We start from the raw sequence: 27,140 nt of genomic DNA, 5'->3' as shown, positions 1-27,140 counted from the left end.
CAGTACAGAGGGCTCAGTTCAACTCACTTCTGTGAAACAGTTAATATACTGGAAGTCCTTCAACTTAGGAAGGCTGCTCGGTCCAAGGTCAAGGGAACAGACAACGGAGTCTTCCATAGAGCAATGCAGGCAGTCTGACCACAGGCAGCAAACAACAGGGAGGGTCACCAACAGTCAGCCAGATGAAAAGATCCTGCAGTCCCCAGCTCAAGGAATGTACACACCAGCAGTGTGGTGAAGCAGGTCTTGAAGGAACCTCAATCTCTAGAGAGAGACAAGTGGGGCTTGCTGAGCCATTTACCTCTGCCCTCCAATCAAACTGTGACCTCATTAATCCCACATGTTCCTATTGGCCGGGTTGGCACAATAAACCTACCTATCACAGATACCTTGAGGGTAGGGGGATACGGGGGGGAGGGGGATCTGATCACAAGTTTGGATATATACCACCACCACCACCCCCATGAGGGGGACGTACAATAGAAATGTGGGTGAAGAGAGACAATGAACAGTGTAAGATACGAAATAACAATAATATGTAATTGATCAAGGATTCACCAGGGTGAGAGGGTGGGGGATAGAAAGGAAACAAGAAGAGCTGATACCAAGGGCTCAAGTAGAAAGAAAATGTTTTGGAAACAATGATGGTAACATATGCACATGGTGCTTAATATAATTGAATTGTGGATTGTTATAAGAGCCCCAATAAAATAATAATGATAATAATAAAGCCAAGATGTCTCTTTGAGAACTAACCCATCCCAAACCCACAGCCATTCAACGGATTCTGATGAAATGCAGCCGTATTTTAGGGTTTCTGGGACTGTGGTCTTTACAGGAGCAGTGAAATTATAAACTTAACAATACAATGATAATGGCCTTTATATATAATGTCTTCACTGGAAATCTTATTTATTTTCATACTTTTAAAAACTTTATAATTTATTAAATTATTTTATTGGGGACTTGTACAGCTCTTATCACAATCCATACATCCATTCATTGTGTCAAGCACATTCATACATTTGTTGCCAACATCATTTTCAAAACATTTTCTTTCTACTGGAGCCCTTGGTATCAGCTCCTCATGTCTTCCCTCCCTCCCTCATGAACCATTGATGATGAAAAGAAATTTTATTTTCATGTCTTACACTGACCGATGTCTTCCTTCACCCACTTTTCTGTTGTCCATCCCCCGGGGGGGGGAATTATAGGTAGATCATTTTAATTGATTCCCCCTTTCCCCCCAACCTTCCCCTCCTAGTATCGATATTCTCATTATTGGTACCGAGTGGGTTATCTGTCCTGGATCCCTGTGTTTCCAACTCTTATCTGTACCTGTGTACATGCTCTGGTCTAGCCCAATTTTTAAGTTAGAATTGGAGTCATGATAGTTGGGGGGAAGGAAACATTAAAGAACTAGGCTTCAACCTGCAGGAGTCTCATGACCATTTCTTGTACGGTAGATGGAGCAGTAAATTTCCTCAATTCCTGTTTCTCTGGAAATGTGTTCATTTCTCCCTCATTTTGAAGACAATTTTCCAGATATGGAACTTTTGGGTGACAGTTTTGTTTCTTTCTTTCAGCACTTTAAATAGATCATCCCACTACTTTTTGGATGCAATGGTTTCTCTCCCATGGTTGTTATTCTTATGGAGACCACTGCTTTGCGATGAACTCTTTCCCTCTGACTGATTTCAAAGTCTTCTCTCTAGCTTTTGAAAATTTGATTGTGATGTGCTTTAGTTTGGTTCTCTTTGAGTTCATACTAATTGGATTTCTCTGAACATCTTTGAAGTGTAGATTCCTGTTTTGTTTATATGACTTGGAGGTTTTAGCCATTATTTCTTTAGATTTTTTGCCCCATTTCTCTGATCTCATTCTGGGCCATTCACAGCTCATGTCAGGCTTCTTGGTGATGCCCCACAGATCTCGTGGGGTTCTTGACTTTTCCCCCTTCTCTTTTATTATTATTGTTGTTCCTGATCTGAGTAATATAAATTTCCCTCTCTCCAGGTTACTGATTCTGCTTTCTGTCCGCTCAAATCTACTGGTAAACTCCCCTAGCAAATTTTAAATTTCACTTTCGATAATTTCTGGCCCTTCTTGATGCTTTAATTTTATTCCTTTAGGTCTTTGTCCGTGCATCTCTTGAGCTTTTTGAATATTTTAAGATAATTCCTTTGAAGTCTTTCCCTAGTAAATCCCATGTCTGGATTTTCTCAGGAATTGTTTGCGTCATTTGGTTATTTTGAATGGTTACACGTGCTTGTTTTTCTGTGAACTTTGTCGTTGTTAAACTGGCAATAGAGTATTATAAGAGCAGAACCTTCCTCTTCCCAGAGATGCCTTTTTTTTTTTTCATGATCAAGGCTATGGTAGTCAATAGACTTAGTGCTTTCCCCACACTCTCTCACAAGGGTTACGGTGGTCCTGTGTGTGGTCACCAAAGTCTCTGGTCCTTTAGTTGTCTTTAGGTAGAGTTTTGACAGCAATTACCTGGCATTGTCAAAGGCAAAACAAAAACCTACGAAAGGAACAAAAGGACCACAGCAGAAATAAGCTCACCGTCTTTGCAGATGGCCCCTGTGCTGAGACACGCCTTCCGCACACAGTCGCGCTGACACTAACTGAGCGCAGAGACCAACCCACGGGGCAGGCTGCTTCCCCAGGTCTTTCGGGCAGTGGTGCTCGCTCGCTCTGGGTATGCATGTGGTTTCCTCAAGTGCACTCACAAACATGGGGCTTGAATGCCCTATTTTCAAACTCGGTCTCACCTTTACGTCTTAAGCAGTCTAATGTCTGTCTGTCTCCATTGCACTCTTTTTACCCCAGCTGGCTACAGAATTATCTACCCTGCAATCTTTTCAAGCAATGCTTGCTAGTCATCTGGCCCGAGAAGAATTTTAAGACAGACAAAACAGAGACAGTGTCTTATATCAATCTTTCAGTTATTCCTCAATGTTCCAAAAATGTTCTAACAGAGAAACTGAAACCTTTGTGAGCAAGAGCGCTGATGCTCATTTAAGAAGCAGGAATCAGGGTCTTCTAAGCTGCCTGCTGAACAGGGCAATGCATGGCCCAAGCGACTTTAAAAGCCACAAAGCTTTCATACCATTTGAAGTGTCTTTTCCTTTATTCCAAACCAAAAACTAAACTCACTGCCACCCATTCAGTTCCGACTCACAGTGACCCTGTAGGACCGAGCAGAACTTCCCCTGCGGTAGCGGAGACGGCAACTCTCTAAAGGGAGTAGAAAGTCTGATCTTCCTTCTGCAGGGCAGCTGGTGATTTCCCGCTACTGTCCTTGGAACTGACAAGCCATTGCCTGTTCATTCAACATCTGTTTAATTAAAGTGAACCTTTAACTCTTTACGACAGTGGTCCAGACCATTTCTGCCTGGTTTTAGCTCTTTCTGTGAGCGTGGGAAAGCATGGGGCTGGCTCCTTCGCTGTTGGCTCAGCAGGCCTCTCTTCAGCTCTGTTGCACCTTTTAAATTTCTCCAGTAGTAGAATGCCAACTGTTGGCATCAGTTCTCAGCCTGTTTTGAATCTCCATTTGTCCATTCAATCTGTGGGTATTGATTCAGGGCCTCCTCTGCTCACTTAGAGGAGCGAGGTTTCAGCAACAAATAAGGCCCTGCCCTCTGGGAGTTTACAAGCAGCAAGGGAGAGAAGACATGTGTGCAAATAAATGAGCAATTAAATATCCAGTAAAGATGCTATAAAGGCAACAAAGGTGGGTGATGAGGTTAGGAGAGGGATTGTGCTAGTCTGGGTAGACTAGAGAAACAAATCCATGGACACACATGTGTACAAGAGATTTATGTACATGAGCAATTGAACATGGAGAAAACATCCCAGCCCAGTCCAGAGCAAGTCCATAAGTCCGATATTAGCCCATATTTCCAATATCAATCTATAAAGTCCTCTTCAGACCCATGAAACACATGCAATGATGCCGACTGCAGGAAGATCACAGGCCAGTGGGTAGAAAGTCTTTGGGTCCAGTGGCATTATAAGCATCTCAGCACTGGCAGGGGTCTCTCTGTGTCTTCTCCGGCTTCCGAGATCTGGTTGTGTCCATGTGGCTTGTCTTCTGCAATGTCTCCCAGGGAGTTAGCAGAGCGAGAGAAGGGTCTCTCATCTCCACGGAGGAAGTCCTAGATTTCCCAGAATTCTCAGGAAGTCTCATTGGCTATGATCTGACTGACAGCCTAGACTCCACCCCTACACTCTTAATCCTTAAACTGACACCAGATTAGGTGACCACCACAGGCGTGTACACTAAGACTTGAATAATGAGGAAAGAAAGAGCCAACTAGTTGAAGATCTGAGGGTGGGGGCGCCTTCCTGTGGAGGGGAGAGCAAGCACAGCGCTCTCATGTGGCCTGTGGGAGCAGCTGAGCAGACCTCCAGAATCTAGAGCTTGGGAGTCAGTGGTCCCCGGAGCCCGAGGTGAGCTCTGAGATGCAGGCAGGTCCAGTTCCCATAGAGTGCGTTAGCGAATGGGAGGGGGTTTGGACATTATCCCAGTGGTCATGCAAAGTTACCAGAACAGTTTAGCCAGGAGAGTACCCCAATGACCTTCACATTTTGAAAAGACCACTCTGACTGCTGCTCAGAGAACAGTTCGCGGAGCGAGCAGGGAAGCAGACATGTCAGTGGTGAGAAGCGGAGCCCTAGCAGTGAGAGCTGCCCAGCCTGACGAGCAGCCTCTCTGCTCCCCTTTCGTTTCCCCACAGCCATTCTGCAGAATTCAGTGGGGGATATCTGTCGCCCTAACATTGGCCTCCATGCTTTTCCTGTGACACACCACTTACCATGCCACTTCCCAACTTCTGCCTGCATCCTGTTTAACACCCCAATTAATCTTGGGAATGATGGAGGGCAGGAAAAATGTTACAGTTGTTTTCTGTCCCTCTAATGCCAAAGTGAATAATCAATATAAACAACCGATAGACTTTAATTTGTGGAACTGAGCTAAAGCCTTCATTCGGATGCAGTGGGAGATCTCTTAAACTGTCCTAACTGATGCATTGGGTTACTTGGTGCTGCATGTTTTTTCTAAAAAAACATACCAATGAGGCCCATCAGGCTGTCTCTATTTCACCCTCCCATTCCACTCCAACTGGTTGACATATATGCTTACCAAGAGTCATATTTCTTTCCAGGTATTTTTTCTTTTGTAGATGAACTTGCTTGTCACTAAAGACTCCAAGTCCATTTCAATTTTACTTATAACTCATGATTAATGTAAATTTATGAAATATGAAAATAAAAATGGCCTCTCTGAACATAAATTTGAATGCTTTGGAACAGCCTATAAAGGCATGCTATTTAAAAAACAAAAGAAAACAAACTGGTGTTGAGTTAGGTGGACAGGGAGACTTTTGTAAATTATCAAGGGTTCACGAGGGAGGGAGGAAAAAAAAGGTAGAGCTGATACCAAGGGCTCAAGTAGAAAGAAAATGCTTTGAAAACGATGATGGCAACATATGTACAAACATACTTGAGACAATGGATGATGTATGTATGGATTGTGATAAGAGTTTCACAAGCCCCCCAATAAAAAGATTAAAAAACAGAAAAAAGTATAAAATTACCCAGGAATAACATTGCTTTTGCAATAATTTAGAAATCATTTTGTTGTAGTCTGCAGTGTTGCTTCACTTTAAATTAACATTTAAATTCACAAAACAAAAGCGAAGTTCAAAAACAACCTAGGGTTGTTGAGTTGGTTCCAACTCCCATGACCCCATCTGTTGCCAAGCAGAACTGTGCTCCCTGGAGTGGTCTGGATTACCATTTGACAGCAGCAGTTCGCCCAGCCTTTCTTACACTGTGCTTCAGAGTGGGTTCAGGTGGGATGCAAAAGGGTTTCCCCCCAGGTTGTCTGCTGCTTGCTAATGCTCTGTGGGTAGTCAGCTGCTTAGAAGTATTCTAGAGCAATCAAGCACTATTGTCTGTCCCACTATAGGTGGGGCTCACTCCGTGCTGATAAGGATAGTGGATTGTTTCCCTGAAAGAGCCCAGAGACAAGGTCAAGCCCACCCAAGGACCACCAAAGTTAGGCTGCCGTCACAAATCTAGGGTCTGCCCATCTTGTCACATGTGTACCCCTAGCTCATCCCCTTCCTGTCACACATATGCCTATTGGACAATCCCTTCCTGTTACATATGTGGTTACCTGTAATCAGTGGGGCTTGCATACCCCCTAAGTATTTATAAGTCTTGGTTAGAAATATATTCTCTATCTGCGCAGACCTAGCTGCTAAGATCATGGACATCCCAGAGGTGAGCATGCTACAATGACATGTGTCTGACTCCTTTATTATCTCTCCTATCATCTATGACTTTATTATAATCTTTATATATTATAATCATACAATTGTGCCTAGGGACCCTGTGGTTGTTAGAGGCTGGTTTACTCTGACAGGTTCAAATTACCAATGTTCACGTTAGCAGTCAATCACAGGCCATTTGTGCCATACAGACACCTTATTCCACTTGAAGCCCAGTGGTAAACAAGCGGCCATCTAGCCCTGAAGCAACAAAGCCCACATAGAAGAAGCACACCAGCCTGTGTGATCACAAGGTGTCGAAGGGATCAGGTATCAGGCATCAAAGAACAAAAAATCAAATCATTGTGAATGAGGGGGAGTACAGATTAGGGACCCAAGACCCATCTATAGGCAACTGGACATTCCCTTACAGAAGGGTCATGGGGAGAAGACGAGCCAGTCAGGGTTCAGTGTAGCACCGATGAAACATACAACTTTCCTCTAGTTCCTAAATGCTTCCTTCCCCAACGCCCCACTATCATGATCCCAATTCTACCTTACAAATCCAGCTAGACTAGAGGATGTACACTGGTACAGATAGGAACTGGAAACACAGGGAATTCAGGACCAGTGCTGAGAATGGCAATACTGGGAAGGTGGGGTAGAAAGGGGAACCTATTACAAGGATCTACATATAACCACCTCCATGGGGGGTAAACAATAGAAAAGTGGGTGAAAGGAGACATTGGACAGTGTAAGATATGACAAAATAATAATAATTTATAAATTATCAAGAGTTCATGAGGGAGAGGGAGTGGAGAGGGAGGGGGGAAATGAGCTGATACCAAGGACTCGAGAAAGCAAATATTTTAAGAATGATGATAGCAACAAATGTACAAATGTACTTGACACAGTGGATGTATTATGGATTGTGATAAGAGTTGTCCAAGCCCCCAATTAAAAAAAGAAGAAGAAGAAAGAAGCCCGGTGGTACAGTGGTGAACTGTGTGCAGTTGCTAATGAAAAGGTTGGTGGTTTGAATCCCCCCTGCTGCTCTGAGAATGTTTGCTCTCCTAAAGACGAACAGCCTTGGAGACACTGGAGAATTCTACTCTGGCTATATGAGTTGGAATTGATTGGCAGCAGCAAGTTTGGATTTTTGTTTTAGATAACATTTTGCATAAAGTTTATACAAGAAAGAACATATGGATCTCCAATTAGTGGAATGGCTTTGACTTTACATCAAAATTGGGCATATGAATGAATAAATATTAATATGTTTTATTTAAAATCTGTTTCGTCTCTCTGTATATGAATACGTGTATATACCTGAACACACAGACACACAGACACACACACACACACACACACACCAGTTTATCATTGTAATTCATTGCTGTGACTAAAGAACTACTGATCCAGGGTGTCATCTACAAGAACTTGTATCATATGTACAAATAAAGGGAAAAGGTCTCTACTTTATGGGACGAGCCTTACGTTTCACCATCAGGAACTCCTGAACACTGACGAGTCATTAGAAACTAAAAGAATGAATGGGAGCAACTGACACACCAACATCGGGTTTCAGGTGGAGGTGCCCAGTTGACAGGCCTGAACTTAGCGTCATTATATATACATACAAAGCCAAGTTGGTCTTTGGTGGGAGACACTTTGGGTGGAAGGTCATGAGGGAAAGAAGAGGTAGGAAACTTACTTTTCCATTTCAGAAAAGAAATCTATATCATTGACCAAAAAGTTGATGATGATGGTCTTGTGGCCAAACATACGGCGCTTCAAAAGCGGTGTTTCTCCATTCTCAAACTCTGAGCTCCGGGCGTTCGAGGGAGTCAAGCCTGGGTGACTTGGTGCATTCCCCGAGGAGGAGACATCTGAGAGGTGAAGAGAATTAGAATCAGACTGGTCTGTCACCCCGTGCCTGAGCCCCAGCCTGCCCCGTGGGCGTCACTGAGGTGCAGCGAATGAAACAGAAATGTGGGCCTTCCTGTGGTGTCTTGTGAAACAGCCGTACCCTACCACGGTGCTCAACTTCTTACTCAGACTTGGTGGACTGGTAGGACAGTTGAAAAGTCCCTCTCTCCAAATGTGGGAACAATACTTTTTTTTAATTGCTAACATTGAAAGGTGTTCATCTGGTGCTTGTCCAATAGAAATAACATTAGAGTAAAGGACATCCCTAGCATTTCTGTAGAGACTGAACGTACAACCTGCAGAAACGATCTTCAAAGTGGAGTGTGTGGCTCTGAAGATATTTATTCACCGTGTACTGGAGAAGCAATTCAGGAGCCTTGCTGGCATAGTGGTATTGGGCTGAGTACCACAAGGTTCCAATTCGAAACTACCGGCCAGCTCTAAGGGAGAACGATGGGGCTTTCTGCCCCCTTAAGCAGCTAGATTCTTGGAAACTCACAGGGGCAATTCTACTCTGTCTTATAGAGTTGCTAAGAGTCTGCATCAATGGCAGGGAGTTTGGTTTGGGGCTTTGGAAATTTAGGAGCAATGGAGGAAAACAACACAAAGCTGAAACAGGGAGAGTAAAGAAATTTTTTAAAGAAACAAATGGGAGGAAGAAATAAGAAAAGAAATATAAGAAAAGGAGAGCCTATAAGGTCCTAGGTTCGGATCATGTGTCAGGAATAAGGTGTTTCCTTTAGGAAGTTTCTAGACTTGAGTATACACCAAGAAATCCATCCACAGGGATTCAGAGCTCAGAAGAGAATGGTTTGGGGCTGGACATGAAAGATTATAAAAATCATCCGACCTCCTTGACCTTCAAAAGAGAGAGAAGGAATCGCCATCGCTGTGAACACTCCAAGACTGATTCCTTCGAGGTAGTGTTCCGACATGCCGTCATCCTCCCAGCTTCATAGTAAGTCTGACAGCAACCATTCCTCCCACAACACTCTACTTCTCTGCTGGGTTTGATAAATCATTACAATGGTCACACAGAAGTCACAGACCATACTCATGATTAGGGAGGTTTTGAAAGTACTAGGTTGCAATTCTGGTTCAGAAACAACTCAGGATCCAGGTCTTCAATCAGGACAGTCTCTTCTAGCAGTGCCCGTAAGCATGCCTCTCTCTGGCTCTTAGACTTTTGGCCCAACAGCCCCTCAGCCTCTGCTCTTCTTAACAAATGTTTAAAAGCTCTTTTTACATTTGACAACACAGACCCAGAGGCACCCCACTCCTCCAGCAATTTCTGTGCAAAGATACTCAGTGTTTTCGATCTTTGGGTCAGGAAGTCCAATGCTCTGTCATCTACCAGTCTCTTGGCTCGATAGCTACTGCTGCTATTATTTCTCTGTCACTGCTTCACATCATCCCTCACCATCTCTGGCGTCTCACTATCTGTCTTCTGGATTGAAGAGGCTCTCAGTGCAGGGATCCAAAAGATGCACTGAACTCCTGGATCTTCTTTCTTGGTTGTTGAGATAGTTAAGGTTTATGGTGCCAACCTGGCCAATTAACACATGTGGGATCAGGCAGAGATGTTTACACGTTCACTGAAACGGCTTTCCCCCTACAGTTGGTGTCCTTGCGTGTGTTTTGTGAGATGGAGGAGGATTTTGTAGATTGGTGTTGGACATATGGGCTAATGTTGGACTTATGGGCTTGGACAGCACTGGGTTGGGAGACTTTCTTGATGTGCACTTACCCTTTATATAGAACTCTCTCTTATACATATAAGTTTCTGTGGATTTGTTTCCCTAGTTTACTTAGACTAATACAGTTGTCATGAGATTCCTCCCTTTTTACCTATGCAGTATTTCATTTGAAGTCTCATGGGATGGAAAAATTGATGAATCTTTACATTAGGGTTCCATATACTTATTTGCATAGTCCAATCCAGTCATTAGAGACACAAAGACTATAGTTAGTAGTGCCATATTAAGTATTCGCTGCCACACAGGTTGACGCACATAAATTGCCTTGCTAAGAATAAGAAAATTGTCTAATGAAAATGTAGAATTTACCATTTTCCCTACAAATTCTTTATTCTGAGAACTGTTTCAATAGTGAGTGATGTGAGCATAGTTGTCTCTATATATGAATGCGACTCCCTTTTGTGTAGTGTTACATATAGGATGGGAGGATAATTACAACATTTAATGACTATCTAACACTTATATCCCGGGCATTATGTTAGGTACTAAGGTTCATTGGTGTTGTTAGGTGCAATTTAGTCAGTTCTGATTCACAGCAACCTTACCTACAACAGAACAAAACACACGCCTGTCCTGCGCCACCCCCACACTTGTTATGTCTCAGCCCATTCTTGTAGGCACGGTGTCTGTCCATCTCCTTGAGGATCTTCTTTTGGGCCACTCTTCTTCCTTACCAAATACGATGTCCTTTTCCAGGTGTTTTTTTGTTTTGGTTTTTTTAATTTTTATAAAACCAAATTCATTGCCATTGAGTTGATGCCAACTCATAGCAACCCTAAAAGACAGGATGGAGCTGCTCTGTGCACTTCTGGGACTGTGACTTTTCACAGGATTAGAAAGCCCCATCTTTCTCCTGAAGAGTGGCTGGAGGTTTCGAAAGGCTGACCTTGTATTTTAAAGACAGATGTGTTTATTCTCCGAGAAATCCATGGTATATATTCAGTACTCCTTACCCACACCTTAATTCAAATGCATCAATTCTTTGGGCTTCCTTATTCATTGTCCAACTTTTGTATGCATATGAAATTATTGAAAAATACCATGGCTTGAGTGAGGTGCATCTTAATCATCAATATGGCATTGTTGCTTTTTAACAATTTAAATAAGTCTTTTTCAGTAGAGTTGCCCAATGCAATATGTCATTTGATTTTTTGACTGCTGCTTCCATGGGTGTTGATTATGGACACCAGTAAAATGAAAACCTTATAAACTTTGATATTTTCTGTTTTTATTAAGATATTTATTGGTCTGGTTGTTAGGAGTTTGGTATTTTTAATGTTGAAGTAAAGAGCTGGAATGCTTCTGTGGGTTAGACATTGGACAAATAGCTATAAGGTTGGTGGTTCCAAACTACCAGTCACTCTGTGGGAGAAAGATGAGGCTGTTTGCTCCTGTACAGATTTACAGTCTCAGAAGCCCTATCTAAGGGTATTATGAGAAAATTTCAACTTGATGGCTATTGTTTGGGTTCAGATTTGGTTTTACGATTGTAGTATAAGCCATAGTGAAGAATGTAGTTTCTTTCTTAACTTTTCATTGTGAATTGGGTGAAATTTTACAGAGCAGACCATCAGCTTTACATTCAATTACTCATACAAAATTTGTCTCAATTCATTAACCCATTCCCCTCAGTGTACCACCACTTATCCCACTTCCTCTTTGTGTTTCCTGTTTCCAGTACCCATCCCCCTTCTTTTCTAACCTTCCGTACTTAATCCTTGGGTGAATGGTGCCCTTTATCTTAAATGGTTGCTTGTTATAACATGGAGTGGGTTCTCTTTCAAACCTGAAGAGTAACTAAGAACCATAATTTGGGGGTTTTGTTTTTGAGGGGGAGTAGACATTAATTTTTATTCAACCAGTAAACACAGCTTGTCTTATGACTATGGGTTTTATTTCACATTTTTCTTCCACTCTAACCTGGACTTTCTAATGTAATCCTTTTTGGAGCAGCTAGTAGTGGTAGCTAGACACCACCTAATTCTTCTAGTTTCAGTGTCCTGGTGACTGATGTTTGCACGGTCCATTAGTCCGTTGAACCAAATATTTCCATATTGAAGGCCATACTCTTGAATCTTCACAATGAGTGCTTCAAGTTCTTCTTCCCTTTCAACGAGGAAGGTGGTGTCATCTGCATATCACAGGTAGTTAATGGCTCATCCTCCAATCCTTATGCCTCATTCTTTGTCATACAGTCTAATTTCTCAAATTATTTGCTCAGCAGATAGATTGAATAAGTATGTTGAAAGGATACAACCCTGGTGCACATATTTCTTGACTTAGTTCTTAGCAACATGTCAACACATAATCACCAATTAAATTCAAATACAACATTACAATGTCTCAGAGACAACAGACAATTTCAGTTCACAGCACACATGCAAAACAGGATAAAATGGCTCACACAACAAACACAGTAAAAAAGAAGAAAGAACTAAAATCAACACTTTAACCCAAAATCTCCACTTATTAGGAAAAGTGTAGAAAACAAGCCTGTAATCATCAGAAAAAAATAATAAAAATTACAGTAGAAATAAATGAAATAGGAAAACAATAGAAAGTATCAATAAAACAAGAAGCTGGTTCTTTGAAAGGATTAATAAAATAGAAAAACCACTGGCAAGTACAACAAAGGAAAAGAAGAAGATGCAAACAGCACACAAAACAGATAAAATAGTGAGCTCTAACAAAACCATTGGAAAGAAAGAGGTATTAACAGAATACTATGAAGAACTATACTCCAACACATCTGAAAACCTAGGAGAAGTGGACTGGCTTCTAGAAATGTACTATCTTCCTAAATGAATAAAGGCCCAAGTAGAAAGATCGAACAGATCCATAACTAAAGAAGCAATTGATCAGGATTTTTTAAATACTAAAAAATTTGTTTTACTAGACATTCAGAAAAAATGGGCATCGATTCCAACCATGCAAGAATATAAAAAAGGATGAGATACTCTAAATTAATTTTACGAGGTGAATCTAACACTGATATCAAAACCAGGCAAAGACAAATATCCCTCGTAAATATAGATGCAAAAAATTCTCAACAAAATTCTAACCAATAAAATTTAATGACATATCTCAAACAAATAAACATCATGACCAAGTGGGGTTCATGCCAGGTGTGCAAGGATGTTTCAACATTAGAAAACTAATCCACTTAAACCACCAAACAAAACAAAGAACAAGAACCACATGATCATGTTGATTTGTGCAGAAAAGGAATTTGAAAAAATAAAATGCTCATTCCTGGTAAAAATGTTCAACAAACTAGAACAGGGCAAATTTGTCAACATAATAAAAGGCATATGTGAAAAAACAATGACCAACATTGAGATGCAGAGAGATGTAAGTATTCCCTTTGTGAATGAGAACCGGGCAAGAATGCCCTTTATCATCACTGATATTTGATATTGTACTAGAAGTCTTAGCCAGCGCTATCAGACCAAAAGAAATGTAAAGGTTTCTAAATTGTCAACGAAGAAATAAATGTCTCTGTATTTGCAGATCATATGGTCCTAGACATAGAAAATCTCAAGAACTCAGCAAGAAAATTACTGGAGCTGATGGAAAGATTCAGCAAAGTGGTAGGGTTACAAGATCAACATATAAAAATGAGTTTGATTCCTTTATGGTAAACAAATAAAGATCTGAAAAGGAAATCAGGAAAACAATACCATTTACACTAACTATCAAAATTTGAAATGCTTAGGAATAAATCTAGCCAAAGAAACAAACGACCTATATAAAGAAAACTACAAAGCATTACTGCAAGAAACCAAAAGAGATGTATATAAATGAAAACTATACCATGCTCATGGACAGTAAGACTTAACATTGTGAAAATGTTAATGCTACTCAAAACAATCTACAGATAGTATGCAATCCAGATTCCAACATCATCATTTAAGGAAATGGAAAAAAAATGAATCACCAATTCTATATGGAAGGAAAGGATACTTCAAACAGTTGAAGCACTGCTAAAGAAAAACAATGTGTCTTCACACTTCCTAATTCCAAACTCCACTGTGCAGCCATTGTAGCCAAAATAGTCAGGTGCTGGTATAACAACAGACACAGAAACCAATGGAATGGTATTGAGAACCAGAAGTATACCTCCCTATATCTGTGGACAGCTGGTCTTTGACAAAGGCCATAAAAGCATTTAATGAGAATGGATACTTTTTAATAAATGGTGCTGGAAAAACCAAATACCCATTAGCAGAAAAATGAAACAGTGTCCATATGTCACATCATTAGAAAAACAAAGTCAGGCTGAATGCAAGACAAATGTAAAACTTAAAATTATGAATGAAAACATATGGACAAAGGCGTACATGACATATATGCACTACCAAACATAACTGAAAACACACAAAGAGTAGTGGACCAACTACATGACCTCCTAATAATTAGACATGCATGCGCATCAAAATATTTCACCAACCAAATAAAAACAGAACCCACAGACCGGGAAGATATTTTGACACTGACGTAATGGATAAGGGACTGATCTTTAAAATCTAGATATACAAGACTTTAACACCATGACAAGAAAAAGACCAAAAAAGTCCTATTAAAAATATACAGAGGACATGGACAAACGCTTCACCAAAACAGACATTCAGGCACCCACTAAATATGAAGAAATGCAGTCATCAGATGTTTGAGAAATGTAAATCAAAACAATGAGATATCATCTTACCAAAACATTCAGAGCATTTTTAAAAAGTGGAAAACAACAAATGCCGTCAAGGAGGAGGGACTGGAATTTTTATCCACTGCTGGTAGGATTGTAAAATGGAACAACCACTGTGAAAACGGTATGGAGTTTCTTTTAAAAGTTGAAAATAGAAATACCATATGAATCACCAATCCCTCTACTTGAGATACAGCCCAGAGAAAAAAAGAGCCATGGCACAAGCATGCACGTCAGTGTTCATTGTCATGTTCATTCACAATAAGAGCGTTCGGAATGGCAACAATGCGTCTATAAAACACCTCATAACATATATGAGCCTGGAGGACATTATGCGGAATAAAATTAGACACAAGAGGTCAAATATTATATGAGATCTCTACTGCAGAAGTCAATAAAAAGTTATATTAAAAGAAAAATCATTTGATTGTTATCAAGGGTGGGTGGGGAAAGGAGGGTAAATTACTGCCTAGAAAGCAGCCAAGTGTTAACTTTGGTGGAATGGAAAGCAATATACAATAAGTGGAAGACCAGTAAACAAATGTGGGCACAGGAAGACACTGAGAGAAATCCACGTGTTAAACGCAATCACAGTCAATCTTGTTATACACACAATTCTTCAATAATGGTGATCTTTAAGTAGGTGCACAGACAGACTTGCTGGTCAAATGGTTGTGGGGTGGGGGGAGAGGGCAACAATGCTCATGAACATATATAGATCTGACAGAAGATATGCATTTATTTACCTTTGCTGCAGATGGATGTGGTGGAGCACACACAGCGGGAAGTCATGAAGCTTCTTAGGCATAAACAAACACCTTCAGGGAGTGATGCTCTCTGGAGCTGGGGACATGGTCTGGGTGGACACCAGCATCGGCCGGCAGAGCACAGGCCACAAAGACAATGTTCTGTATCCTACTTTGTTGAGTAGCATTTGGGGTCCAAAGATCTTGTTAGTGGCCATCTAAGCAAACTCACTAAGACTGTTAATTCTGACTCACAGCAACTCTATAGGACAGAGTATAACTGTTTCCATGGAGTTTCAAGATTGAAAATCTCTAAAGAAGCAGAGAGTTGCATCTTTCTCCCACAGAACATCTGGTGGGTTGGAACTGTTGACCTTGCAGAAAGAAGTCCAACATGGAACCCACTGTGCCACAAGGCTCCTTGAACATCCATCTAAGGTGCCCCCGTGGAGGAAAATATACTCAAAAAATTCACTACTATCGAGTCGATGCTGACTCATAGCGACCATACACTCATACTGAATGGCTTCTGAGCCTGTAACTCTTTATGGGAGCAGAAAGTCCTGTCCTTCTCCCCAGTAGTGGCTGGAGCTTTCAAATTGCTGGCCTTGAGGACTGCAGCTCAGTGCATAAACCAGTATGCCACCAAGGCACCTGCAGAGGAAAGTACAGTGAGGAGGAGGAGGAGGAGGAGGAGAAAGAGAAGGAGAAATATAGAAACAATTAGTCCACAACCTTGATACCAGAATTAGATGGTGTCTGACTACCACTACCTACTACTCTGAAAGAGATCACAGTAGAAGGTCTTGGATGGAATGGGAGAAAAATGTGAAACTCAACATCATCAAAAATATCAGGATTACTGGTTATATACTAGTGGAAACCCCATGACTAGGACCCTTAATAACCTTTCAGATCTGGAAATGAACTCATCCTCATAGCTCAATTCTCAGTGAAACAATAGATAGGCCTATTAGGGAGAAATATACATACTACACAGTTCCCAGAATGAGGACCAGATACTCTGGCAAGAGCCAGACCAAACCCAATGATACATACATCATCAAAAAATAAAAAAGATGCAGATAGAACCTGTGCTGAAAGACATCCCCCTCCCCATGCCTTTATGACTCACGCAGGGATGGAGGAAGAGAAAAGGAACAATGGGGGACCAGGGCACTAACCTGCCCAAGGAGAGGGTATTGTTTATGTCTCCATAGGAAAGCGAGAGCGAGAGCGAGAGTCGACCTCATTCCTGGGCTCCAGGGTTTGGAGGTGACTCCATCTCAGAGCAGTTCTGTTCACAGAGAGGACTGCAGTACTGGCCTCAGCTCAAGGCATGACATCCTTCCCTAGATGAGAGCGCTACAGAGGACAGCCCTCAAGATTCACTTCAGGGAGAGCGCTGGTCTGACCTGCCCTCATGGCAGCCAACCAAGAGGGGAGTGCGACAAACCAGCAATGGGAGCAAAGCCATAAAGTCTGTGAGGCATTCTGATTGTGGACTTCTGACTTGGGCAGCGATTGGCACTCATCTGAACTGGTTTGGGGATATGCCTTAATGGGCCACACTGAAAGTCTAACGGTGTAACAGGATGGTTGGGGGCCCTAGACTGCTCCATCCCTGACTGCAGGAAGAGCAATGGAGTGCTGTAGGAGGCGCTCCCCCTCAGTCACAAATGCTAAGGGCTGTAAGTGTATAAATGATGTTGAGTAAGTGGGTCCCTGGAGGATGGATCCCTGAAAGAAAAGGAGATTGGACCGATGGATTATAACGGAGACAGCTTGCTATTTAACAGAGATACTCATCTACTCTGGGTCAGGATAAGTTAGATTGGAATTATTTGTATGGTCTTTTTTTGGGGGGGGGTTGTCTATCTATATAAGATAGGCAGGATAAGCAATCCCAAGATACAACAAAGGTACTGACAGTTGGGGGTGGAGGTGGGGAGGGGAGTGGTGAGCCAATAACATAACAGGGAAATAGCAAAGGATCTAAAATTGATGGTGAGGAAGGTGTAGTGTTCCTGGTTGTGTTTAATCAATTGAAAGGTATCCAAGGGGAATTACTGAGAGGGTGTAAACATGATAGTGGGTCAGGAGGAAAGAAAAAGAAAAAGAGGAAAGAAGAAGAAAGTAAATATTATATATATGTGTTAATACAGATATGTAAATGTATAAATATATAAAGATAGGCGTGTTTGTGTATGTAAAGATATACATGTAAATAGAATATGGACTTTGGGCCTCTACTTACATCTTACCTCAGTATAAGAATGGCTTGTTTTAATAATGTGGCACTGTATGATACTCCTGCTCCAGACGGGATCACTGAAGACAAATGTGTGCACAAGCAAATGTGGTAAAGAAAGCTGATGGTGCCCAGGTTTCAAAAGATACAGTTCCTGGGGTCTTAAAGGCTTGGAGTCAAACAAGTGACCATCTAGCAGGGAAGCAACAAAGCCCACATGGAAGAAGCACACCAGCCTGTGTGATCGTGAAGTGTTGACGGGAATAGGTATCAGAAGTTCCAAAACAAGCAATCAAATTGATGAAAAGGAGTCTGAGCAAAGTGGAGACCCCAAACCCATCTGTCAGATAATTGGACAGTCCCACACAGAAGGGATGATATATCCAGGGTGAGGAATAGCACCGATGAAACACATAACTATCCTCTGATTCTTTAGTATTTCCCAACACTATTATGGTTTTAGTTTTACCCATTCATCTTGTTGGACCTGTGTATAGCCATTTGTATAATTGGGATCATTCGATGCATGAAAGCCAGGAGGGATGGCACTTCGGAAACAGTGGCGGTGATTCCTGGAGACTACGGGAAGAGTGTGGGAAGAGGAGCTGATAGCAGTGATGACTGTATAACCCCCTCAAGGGGAATGAAAAACAGAATTGTAGGTGAACAGATACATTCGCTAGTGTGATATATGGCAGCAACAACAGTAGTATAGCATATTAAGGGTTCCTGTGGGGGGAGGTGGGGAGGGAGGAGATAAAGGGAATCTGATATCAAAGAGTTCAAGAAGAAAGAAAACGTTTTGAAACTGATGGTGGCAGCAATTATACAATTATGCATGATCTACATGAATAATGGATTGTTATAATATCTGTAAAAGCTCCCTATAAAATGATTAATTAAAAAATAAATACTTAACATACACAAGAATAACAATAGATAAGCCTATAAAAGGAACAGTGACACTCGTGTGGTGTGCACACCTTAGAATAATCGATCTGTGACATCCAAAGGATAGCTTTTACCTGTGGAAAAAGTCCCAGGGGGTTCGGAAAGAAGGAGGAATGGAAACAGGAAAGAGCAGGGAAGAAATGGGATGTGATGCGACATTGTGGGGATTGCAATCAATTATATGAGACAAAACATGAATGCATTATGAAAAGGAAAACTGATGTACCTTCACGCTAGTCACAATAAAAAGTTAAAGCAAACAATAAGGTCAGCATCCTCAGGACCCTTAAGCCATTGACGATCTTTTAGAGTGGCAGGAAATATTTTGGGGATTGACAAAAAATGACTTTTTTTTCTAACCAAACCAGTTGCTTGGGAGTCAATTCCGAATCATGACCACCGGTGTGTATCAGAGTTGGACTGTGCTCTGTAGGATTTTACCATTTTATTCTAATGAATTTTTACTGTGAAATAGTTGGGGGGGGAGGTTTACATTTCAGAGCATTAACTTTGCATCCAATTGTTCAAACCATTCATCAGCTTACCCTTGCATCTTACCCCCACCCAGATTTCTCTTCTCCCTCTAAGAACTTCCATCCTCCTTTTGACCCAAGTCAACCTTTATACCTGCTAACCGTCTTCTAGTCCACTGCTTCGTCCCCACACCTTTCCCCTCCCTCCTTTGGGAAATTCCAAAGTCTTTTCCCCTTGTATGCTGTTTTTGTCTTGTCTTTTTTTAATCCCTGTAATAGTGGTCTCATAAATATTGGTCCTTTTGTGATTGACAGCTTCATTCAGCATAATGTTCTCCAGGTCCATCTACATGGAGAGGTGCTTAGTGGTTTCATCATTGTTTTTCAGTACTCTATTGTGTGTACCAGAGTTTCTTTATCCACTCTTCTACTGATGGGCATTTGGCTGTTTCTTGCTGACCAGTACTGCAATGAACATGGGTGTGCATACGTGTGTCTGTGTTACAGCTCTTACTTCTTCAGGTATTGTAGCCAGAAAAGGTGTGGCTCGATCATGCCACAGAGTTCTCATTGGCTGTTTTTTCAGAAGCAGAATGCCCAGCCTTGCTTTTGAGAAATATCTGGGGGAACTAGAACTCCCAACCCTTCAGATAGCAGTCTAGTGCATAAACTGTTGACACGACCCAGGGACTCCTTATGAAGTGGCTGTGAACTGAAAGGTTGGAGTTTTGAGTCTATCCAGTGGTGCCTCGAAAGAAAGCCCTACTGGTCTCTTAGATATCAGCCCTTGAAACCCGCTGCAGGATAATTCTAATCTGGCACACCTGGGTTGCAGTGAGTTGAAATAGACCCAACAACAATTTTTATTTTTAAATTAACATTTTAAGAATAAAATCATTTTAAAATTTAAAGACCAAATTAAACACAAGGAAAAATTTGGTAAAACGGAAGCTCTAGGAGTATTTGGGACTTAGGTAAGCAATCTTTTCACCTGGCTGGGTCCTTGAACAGAAGGTTTCAGCATCTCTCAGTAGACCTGTATTTGGCTTTGTACCCAGGATCGGGGATTCTTACTAAATCTCAAGGTTATACAACCATGACACCAATCAATATGCTCTCCAAATTCTTACTCAGGCTAAACCTTGTCAATGAAATGTCAGTGGTTAAGTGAAGGAAATAGTGAAGCGACTCAGCGTGTGTCATCCAAAGACTATAAATAATAAAATCCAAACCCAGAGGAGGAAATGGTATTTGAGCTAAAATTGGGGCACCCAGTTTGCCGAAGGCTCCAGTGACAGTGAAAGCCACACATCTGTTTGCAGGGTCTCCCATGGGGACGAAGTCACCAGCGACTGACTGTAGAAATGGTCTTACAACCAGACTGGGTACACTGGCAAGATGGACTATTGCAATTTAAGTTAGGTCAAAATGTGAAAAATTGCTTGTGATCTCTCTCTTGAACCAAATGCATAATTGCTCCTGCTCTTAGTATTTTCTTCTTTGTTACTGATGGAGGCTTTTCTTTGTTTCATTGTGTCATTGCTGAGTCATTTTTATTTTTGCATTCCTCCCTGGATTTTGTATGATTTTCTGTATATGAAACTCAGAGTACATAAGCCTAGAAGACAGCAGCTGGATCAACAGATTCAAAGGCACCTGACAGGGGAGCTGGCAGGAAATAGGGAGCTGCCAACAATGTGTATAAGGAAGAAGCAATGTCCTGGAATTGACAGTAGTGATGGTTTCACAACTCTTATTCATGTGATGGAACTATCTAAATATAGGGTATGTGAATTGCCTGTTGGTGAAATTGTTTAAAATTAATGAATTGCTAAGTTAAAAAAAAAACAGTGAAGTGACTTACTTTCTTTGCTGTACAGTTCCATGTTGAGGTACTCTTGAAATTCTTGGCGTGAAATGTTATCCAACATGATTCTTCGGTATTTGCAAAAGCTCTTGACAAAGCCAACAATTCTTTTCCAACCTCTCTTCTGGAAGAGAGTTATGACATTCATTAATACAGCTGCTGCTCATGGGAGTCTACTGTGTTCCAGAATTTGACATTCATTACGTCTATTATTCTCAACTATGAAGGAATGATTTCCACCAGAAACTCAGGTCAAAGGCATTGTATAACTTGGCATGGACTGAGCAACTGGAGGATGGAATAGACTGACTCCAGTCAGGCATGGCTGGGGCCATTACCCTATTTCTTCATCCACCATCTTTCACAGGTGAAGATTTGAGTTTCAGTGATGGGCAGACAATGTGAGAATTGCAAACATCAAGAGATAAATGAGACTTGCAAGAAGGGGTGCTGGCTCAGACAGACTAAGAAATATTGAAGAAGTGAGGAAGTAAAGCTGCATCTAGACATGTGAAAGAGAGAAACACAAAACTGCAGACTTATAACAATGTTATGGGTTGAATTGTGTCCCCATAAAATATGTTATGCAAATCCTATGCCAAATCTTCACTACTGGACCAATAGGAAACATCATGGGAAACAGAGAAAAGATTGAAGTTGTCAAGGATGTCATCTTGGTTGGATCCACAATCAATCCTCATGGATACAGCAGTCAAGAGATCAGGAGATGCACTGCATTTCATAAATCTACTGTGTTAGTCCTGCTAGACTAGCGAAACAAATCCAGAGACACTCATATGTGTAAGAGAGAACTTTCTATCAAAGAGCAATTGTACATTAAGAAAACACCCCAGCCCAGTTCAGATCATGTCCATAGGTCCGATAGTACCCCATATGTCAATACTAATCCATAAATTCCTCTTTAAACTCATGCAGCCATGCAACGATGCTGAACGCAGTAAGATCACGGGCTAGTGGGCGAACAGTCTTGTGGATCCAGTGGTGGTGGAAGCATCTCAGTGCTGTCATGGGTTTCCACGTGCTCCTCCACTTCCAGGGTTCTGGCTGAATCAGTGTGGCTCCATGTGGCTTGTCAGTAGGAAGATGAAACAGAGAGAGTCTCTTGCCTCCAGGGAGGAATACAGGAGTTCCCAGAATCCTCAGAAGAAAGCCATGCCCACATGGAGGCCTCATTGGCTATGGCCTGATTAGAGGCTAGACTCCACCCCTATGCAAATTGACAGGAGATTATGTAACATCTTTAGAGTGTTGAAAAGAAAGGATGTTACTTTGAGGACTGAGGTGCACCTGACCCAAACCATAGTATTTCTTTTTAAAAAAATCATTTTATTAGGAGCTCATATAACTCATCACAATCCACACATACATCAATTGTGTAAAGCTTATTTGTACATTTATTGCCCTCATCATTCTCAAAACATATGCTCTCCACCTAAGCCCCTGGCATCAGCTCCTCATTTTTCCCCTCCCTCCCCCCTTCCCACTCCCATATCTCCCCTCACCCACTCTTCTGTTGTCCGTCCCCCAGGGAAGACGTCACATGTAAATCCTTGTAATCGGTCCCCCCTTTCCAACCCATCCTCCCTCCATCCTCCCAGTATCGCCACTCACACCACTGGTCCTGAAGGGATCATCCATCCTGGATTCCCTGTGTTTTTGGTTCCTATCTGTACCAGTGTACATCCTCATCTAGCCATATTTGTAAGGTAGAATTAGGATCATGATAGAGGAAAGCTGTATGTTTCATCATTGATCCGTCGCACCCTGACTGGTTCGTCTCATCCCTGAGACCCTTCTGTAAGGGAATGTCCAGTGGCCAACAAATGCAAGTCATAGCATTTCAATAGCCTCATATGCATGTGAAAATTAGACATTGTATGAGGACCAAAGAAGAGGAAATGATGCATTTGAATTATGGTGCTGGCTAAGAACACTGAAAGTACCATGGAATCCAGAAGTACAACCAGAACGCCCCACACGTGAAGATGGTGAGACTTCATCTCATGTACTTTTGACATGTTATCAGGAGAGACGGGACCCTAGAAAAGCTACTTAGAGAGGGCAGCTCTTCCTCGGTCATATTTTCAGCACCTTCCTGCCTGAGAGGCTTATCTCCTGGCACGCTCTGTGACAACAGCCCACTGCTGTTCTTAACCTTTTCAGTGGCCGATTCCTCTGAAACCGATAGCTAATTCTTCTGTGTCCTTTGTTCTTACTCTGAAGGCTTTTCTGAAAGCATGTCACCCCAAGTGACCCTGCTGTTGTTTCAAAGGCTGGTGCCCGCCCTTCTCGCACCACAGCACCATGTAAGCCAGAGCAGCACACGGACCGGACAGACAAGTGGTGGTTAGTCTCCGGAGGGGCCTTAACAAGTGGAAGCCAACCTACACAGTAGCCCGCAAAAAGGATCCGTTGGGCGAGTTTAATTCAGAGTAGAGAGGTTAGCTCGGAAAGCTATGGCGGCCATTTCTGGAGATGGCAAAGAGATCATCTTGATGGGTTTCTCTAAGAGCACAGGCTTATCACAGTTCCCATGGAGAAGTTTTAAGGCCACTGAGAATTGCATTTGTAAGAAAACTGCCGGAGGAGTTGCATGCAGGACTGTTTTCCTACCAAGACAATGCAGCTGCTCCTTCTTCAACTGCAGCGAGGGCTGTCCCAAAAGAATTCCATGGGGAAGCTTTACCGCAGTCACCCCACAGCCCTGATCTTGCCCAAAGACCATTGAAAGGGCACCTCATTTAAGTCCCTCATGAACGTGAGAACTGCCATTATATGGTATTAATCCAGAGTGCAGAATTCTTTGTGGTGAAGGGTTCACTCAGACTCACTGTCATGGATGCTGACACATAGCAAATCTACAGGACGGGATAGGACTGCTCCTGTTCGCTCCCCACACTGTAACTCTCTACAGGACTGCGAAGCCTGGTCTTTCTTCTGCAGAGTGGTTGGTGGCTTCAGCAGGGAGCAGTCCAATGTGCCAACACTACTGTGCCACCAGGACTTCCCAGGGGGATAAATACCACCTTCCAATGTGGAGAGACCTAAGTGGAATATATGCCAAGGGACAGTAGCTTCACCTTTTTATAATCTTGCTTAACAAACATGTCTATCTCTGTGATTTCTATAGTGATTTTCTTTGGTTGATCCTCATGTGTAAAGCCTAATGATATTCTTAGCAAAATGTAAGCATTGAGTCCATGCTGGTATCCTTTCACCTTTTCTTATGGAAGATCATGGAACAAAGAGCGTACCTGAAATTAAAAGGCTGGGCCTTCAGAAAAGAGGCTGGCTGCAAAATAGAGCGCTCTTTGGGCATTTATCAGCATGAAAGGAGCTTTGTAATACTTGCCCAAACAGGGCAGAAAGTCATGGGATCATGTGGCTGAAAGGCTGAGGACAAGAGGGGTCATGCCTGCTGGCATGACTGAGAACAGACACTGTGGACAAAAGAATTGCATCCTTGACTATTCTTAATCCTACCTTGTAACTTTGATAATAAACCCTGTAATTGGGAGTGAGCTCTATTTGGCCATTGCTTCAGGTTATGGAATCCGGCAGGCGGGTAGCAGAGGTGCTGTCAGAATAGTATGTAGAAGGATTGACGGTGGAGGCATGCCTGACCTCTGCCTTGTAGGTATCATTCCTGGGAAGATGTTCAGTTATGTTCTTCTTCCCCGTTTTTGAAATCTGAAGAAGTTAGTGTAGCACTTAATCTTTGCGTCCCTGGCTCCCAGCAAAGATGGCAACCTTAAGAACCCTATAGGGCAGTCAGTTTGCCCTATAGAGTCCCTATGGGTCGGAGTAACCCGACAGCAATCAGTTAGAAACGTGACGAGGGGAAAGGTGAGGTGCTTTAGATCGTGTTTCTCCCTATCCTTTGCAAATGTCAGCCTGTCCCTCTTGACCTGGCCTCCATACCTTTGCCTCTGCGTCTAGATGATTTGTTTGCTCGTGCCATGGGAAGTGCTCGCCTGCATGATATTCCCATCTCCTCTTTGTTTCCTCTTCTCACGAAAGACGGGATGAGCTAGATCACCGATATGTTTGGGGGGAAAAGCCAAATACACATGCTCTGTTCTCAGCCCTGCGTACTCTCAGGAATCTCCTGATCTGCAGAGGACTTGCGCTCACGCTGCCCTACGCTCCCAGTCCTGACAGTGAGTGGCTGGGTCCCTAAATCTAATTTGGGTCTGCAGGAGGTGAGCAAATCCAGCATGCCAAGCCATAGTCCCCAGAGGTTTTACCAGTCATGGAGTTGGCATTTTGACCTCCTTGTCCTTGACCCCTGGTTCTATCAGGGGCAGAGAAGAGGTTGACGCCTGGAAGTCCGGTGGAGCAATTTCATTTCCCAGAACCTCGGATTACTCCTTTGTGAAACAGGGATTTCAAATGTACCCCCACAGATGGGTTTAGTGACTCCGTAGGTTAGCGGTGTCCGATCAATAATGCATGCTGCTGTAGCTGCCCTTCAGTCTGCGGCAGAGCATGGTGATGACATGAACGGCAGAAGGCATTGTTGCTTGGTCCTGTACCATCTGCACAATTGCTGGCATGCTTGAGACCATTCCCGTGGCCACTGGGTATTTTGAACACCTTCCAACCTAGGGGCTCCTCTTTCAGCATTACATCACCTACTCATATTCCGTTGCGGTCTACCGGGCTTGGGCTGGGTGATTTTCAGACTTTTCCCCATTGGCCTTAGTGTGAGAACTCCATGGATGACCCTTCTGGCATTTGAAATCCTGGTGGCATAGCTTCCACTATCAGAGCAACATGAAATCCACCAGAGAACTTCAAACTGTCAAAAGCACACTTGACAGATGGGTGGTGAGCATTAGACAGTGGGCAACGCCATGGTTTTCTTTGTTCCCTAATATCTTGACACACACCCCTTTTGTCTTCACTGACCTGTGATTTCTGTAGGTAAGTTGTTGCTGTCCTTGAGGGCTTCCTAGGGGAAGCTTGGACTTCAACTTCGACATCCCCAAGACGCATTGGAAACATATCTTGGTATTCTTTAAACCTGCCACAGGAGATCGAGATCTAAGAGGACAAAGTCTGATACAAGAAGGAGACTAGTTAAAAGAAAGAATGCCAGCTTGTGGGAAAGTAGACTTGGGCAAGGAAGGGGAGCCCTCGTGGCCAGGTGGTTAAGCTCTTTGGTGCTAGCTATGAGGTTGGCCATTCAAAGCCACCAGGAGAAAAGGTTAACAATTTGCTTCCATAAATATTAAAACAAAACAAAATAAACGAACAAGAAAACACGGGCACTGATTTGATTGCAACTCATAGAAAATTCAATAGGTCTACGTAGAACTGCCCCATAGTTTCCAAGGCTTTGTTACAGAAGCAGACCGACACATCTTTCTCCTGTGGAGCAGGTGGTGGGTTTGAACCTTTCAGGTAGCTTAGCGCTTAACCACTGCATGATCCGGTCTCCCTGAGAAGATTACAGCCTTAGAAGCCCTATGGGGAGGATCTCTTCTGTCCTCTAGGGTCCCTATGAGTCAGAGCAGCTCAATGCACTCAGTTAGAAAGGTGAAAGAGAATGTGAAATACTCTTTCAACAAGTTTTCTTACCCTTTCCATCCTTTGCTACCACTGTCAACTGCTCTGAAAGGGTCGCATTAAAAGGTCTCAGGTAGAGTGGGAGAAAAGGGGACAATACCCCCAAGTCATAAAAGAGACCAAGCAAATAAATAAATAAATAATTTTTTTTTAAAAAAAAGAGACCAAGCTTGTTGATCAGATAGAGACTGGTACAACCTCCAAGACAATGGCCTTTAGACACCCGCCATGTTTGAAGCTGAACCCACCCCCATGTGAGAAGGACCAAGCAGTGCAAACCAGCAGGGAAGCATTTGCCCCAGGATGACACTCAGAGGGCTGGGAAGAAAGAGGGATAGACATAGGGAACCCAGAGAACAAACGGAGTATGTGATAGTACACTGAGGGAATTGCACTGGATGATTGGGAGCAAGTTGTATATGATGGAGTTTAAAACTGATAATCTTCTCTATAAGCCTTCACCTAATTTAAAATAAAACATTCAAGAAGAAGGAGGAGGAGGAGGAGGAGGAGGAGGAGGAGGAGGAGGAGGAGGAGGAGAAGAAGAAGAAGAAGAAGAAGAAGAAGAAGGAGGAGGAGGAGGAGGAG

The 27,140-nt window shown here is 42.5% G+C and overlaps 1 protein-coding gene across 1 annotated transcript in view; it reads right to left on the bottom strand.

Annotated features, from left to right (window-relative positions):
* RGSL1 (regulator of G protein signaling like 1) overlaps positions 1–27,140 on the bottom strand; it is a 96,471-nt gene that overhangs the window by 10,536 nt on the left and 58,795 nt on the right. Inside the window, exons 14-16 of the mRNA XM_075541446.1 lie at positions 25,893–26,007; positions 20,958–21,084; positions 7,999–8,173 (exon numbers count right to left, since the gene is read on the bottom strand). Coding sequence (XP_075397561.1) covers positions 7,999–8,173; positions 20,958–21,084; positions 25,893–26,007 — 417 coding nt within the window. The remainder of the gene's footprint in view (positions 1–7,998; positions 8,174–20,957; positions 21,085–25,892; positions 26,008–27,140) is intronic.

Source organism: Tenrec ecaudatus, chromosome 1 (genome assembly GCF_050624435.1).
Source record: "Tenrec ecaudatus isolate mTenEca1 chromosome 1, mTenEca1.hap1, whole genome shotgun sequence".
NCBI classification, from domain to species: domain Eukaryota; kingdom Metazoa; phylum Chordata; class Mammalia; order Afrosoricida; family Tenrecidae; genus Tenrec; species Tenrec ecaudatus.
Note: the sequence above shows the minus strand (reverse complement) of the source record. Positions and strands in the feature narration are given on the sequence as shown.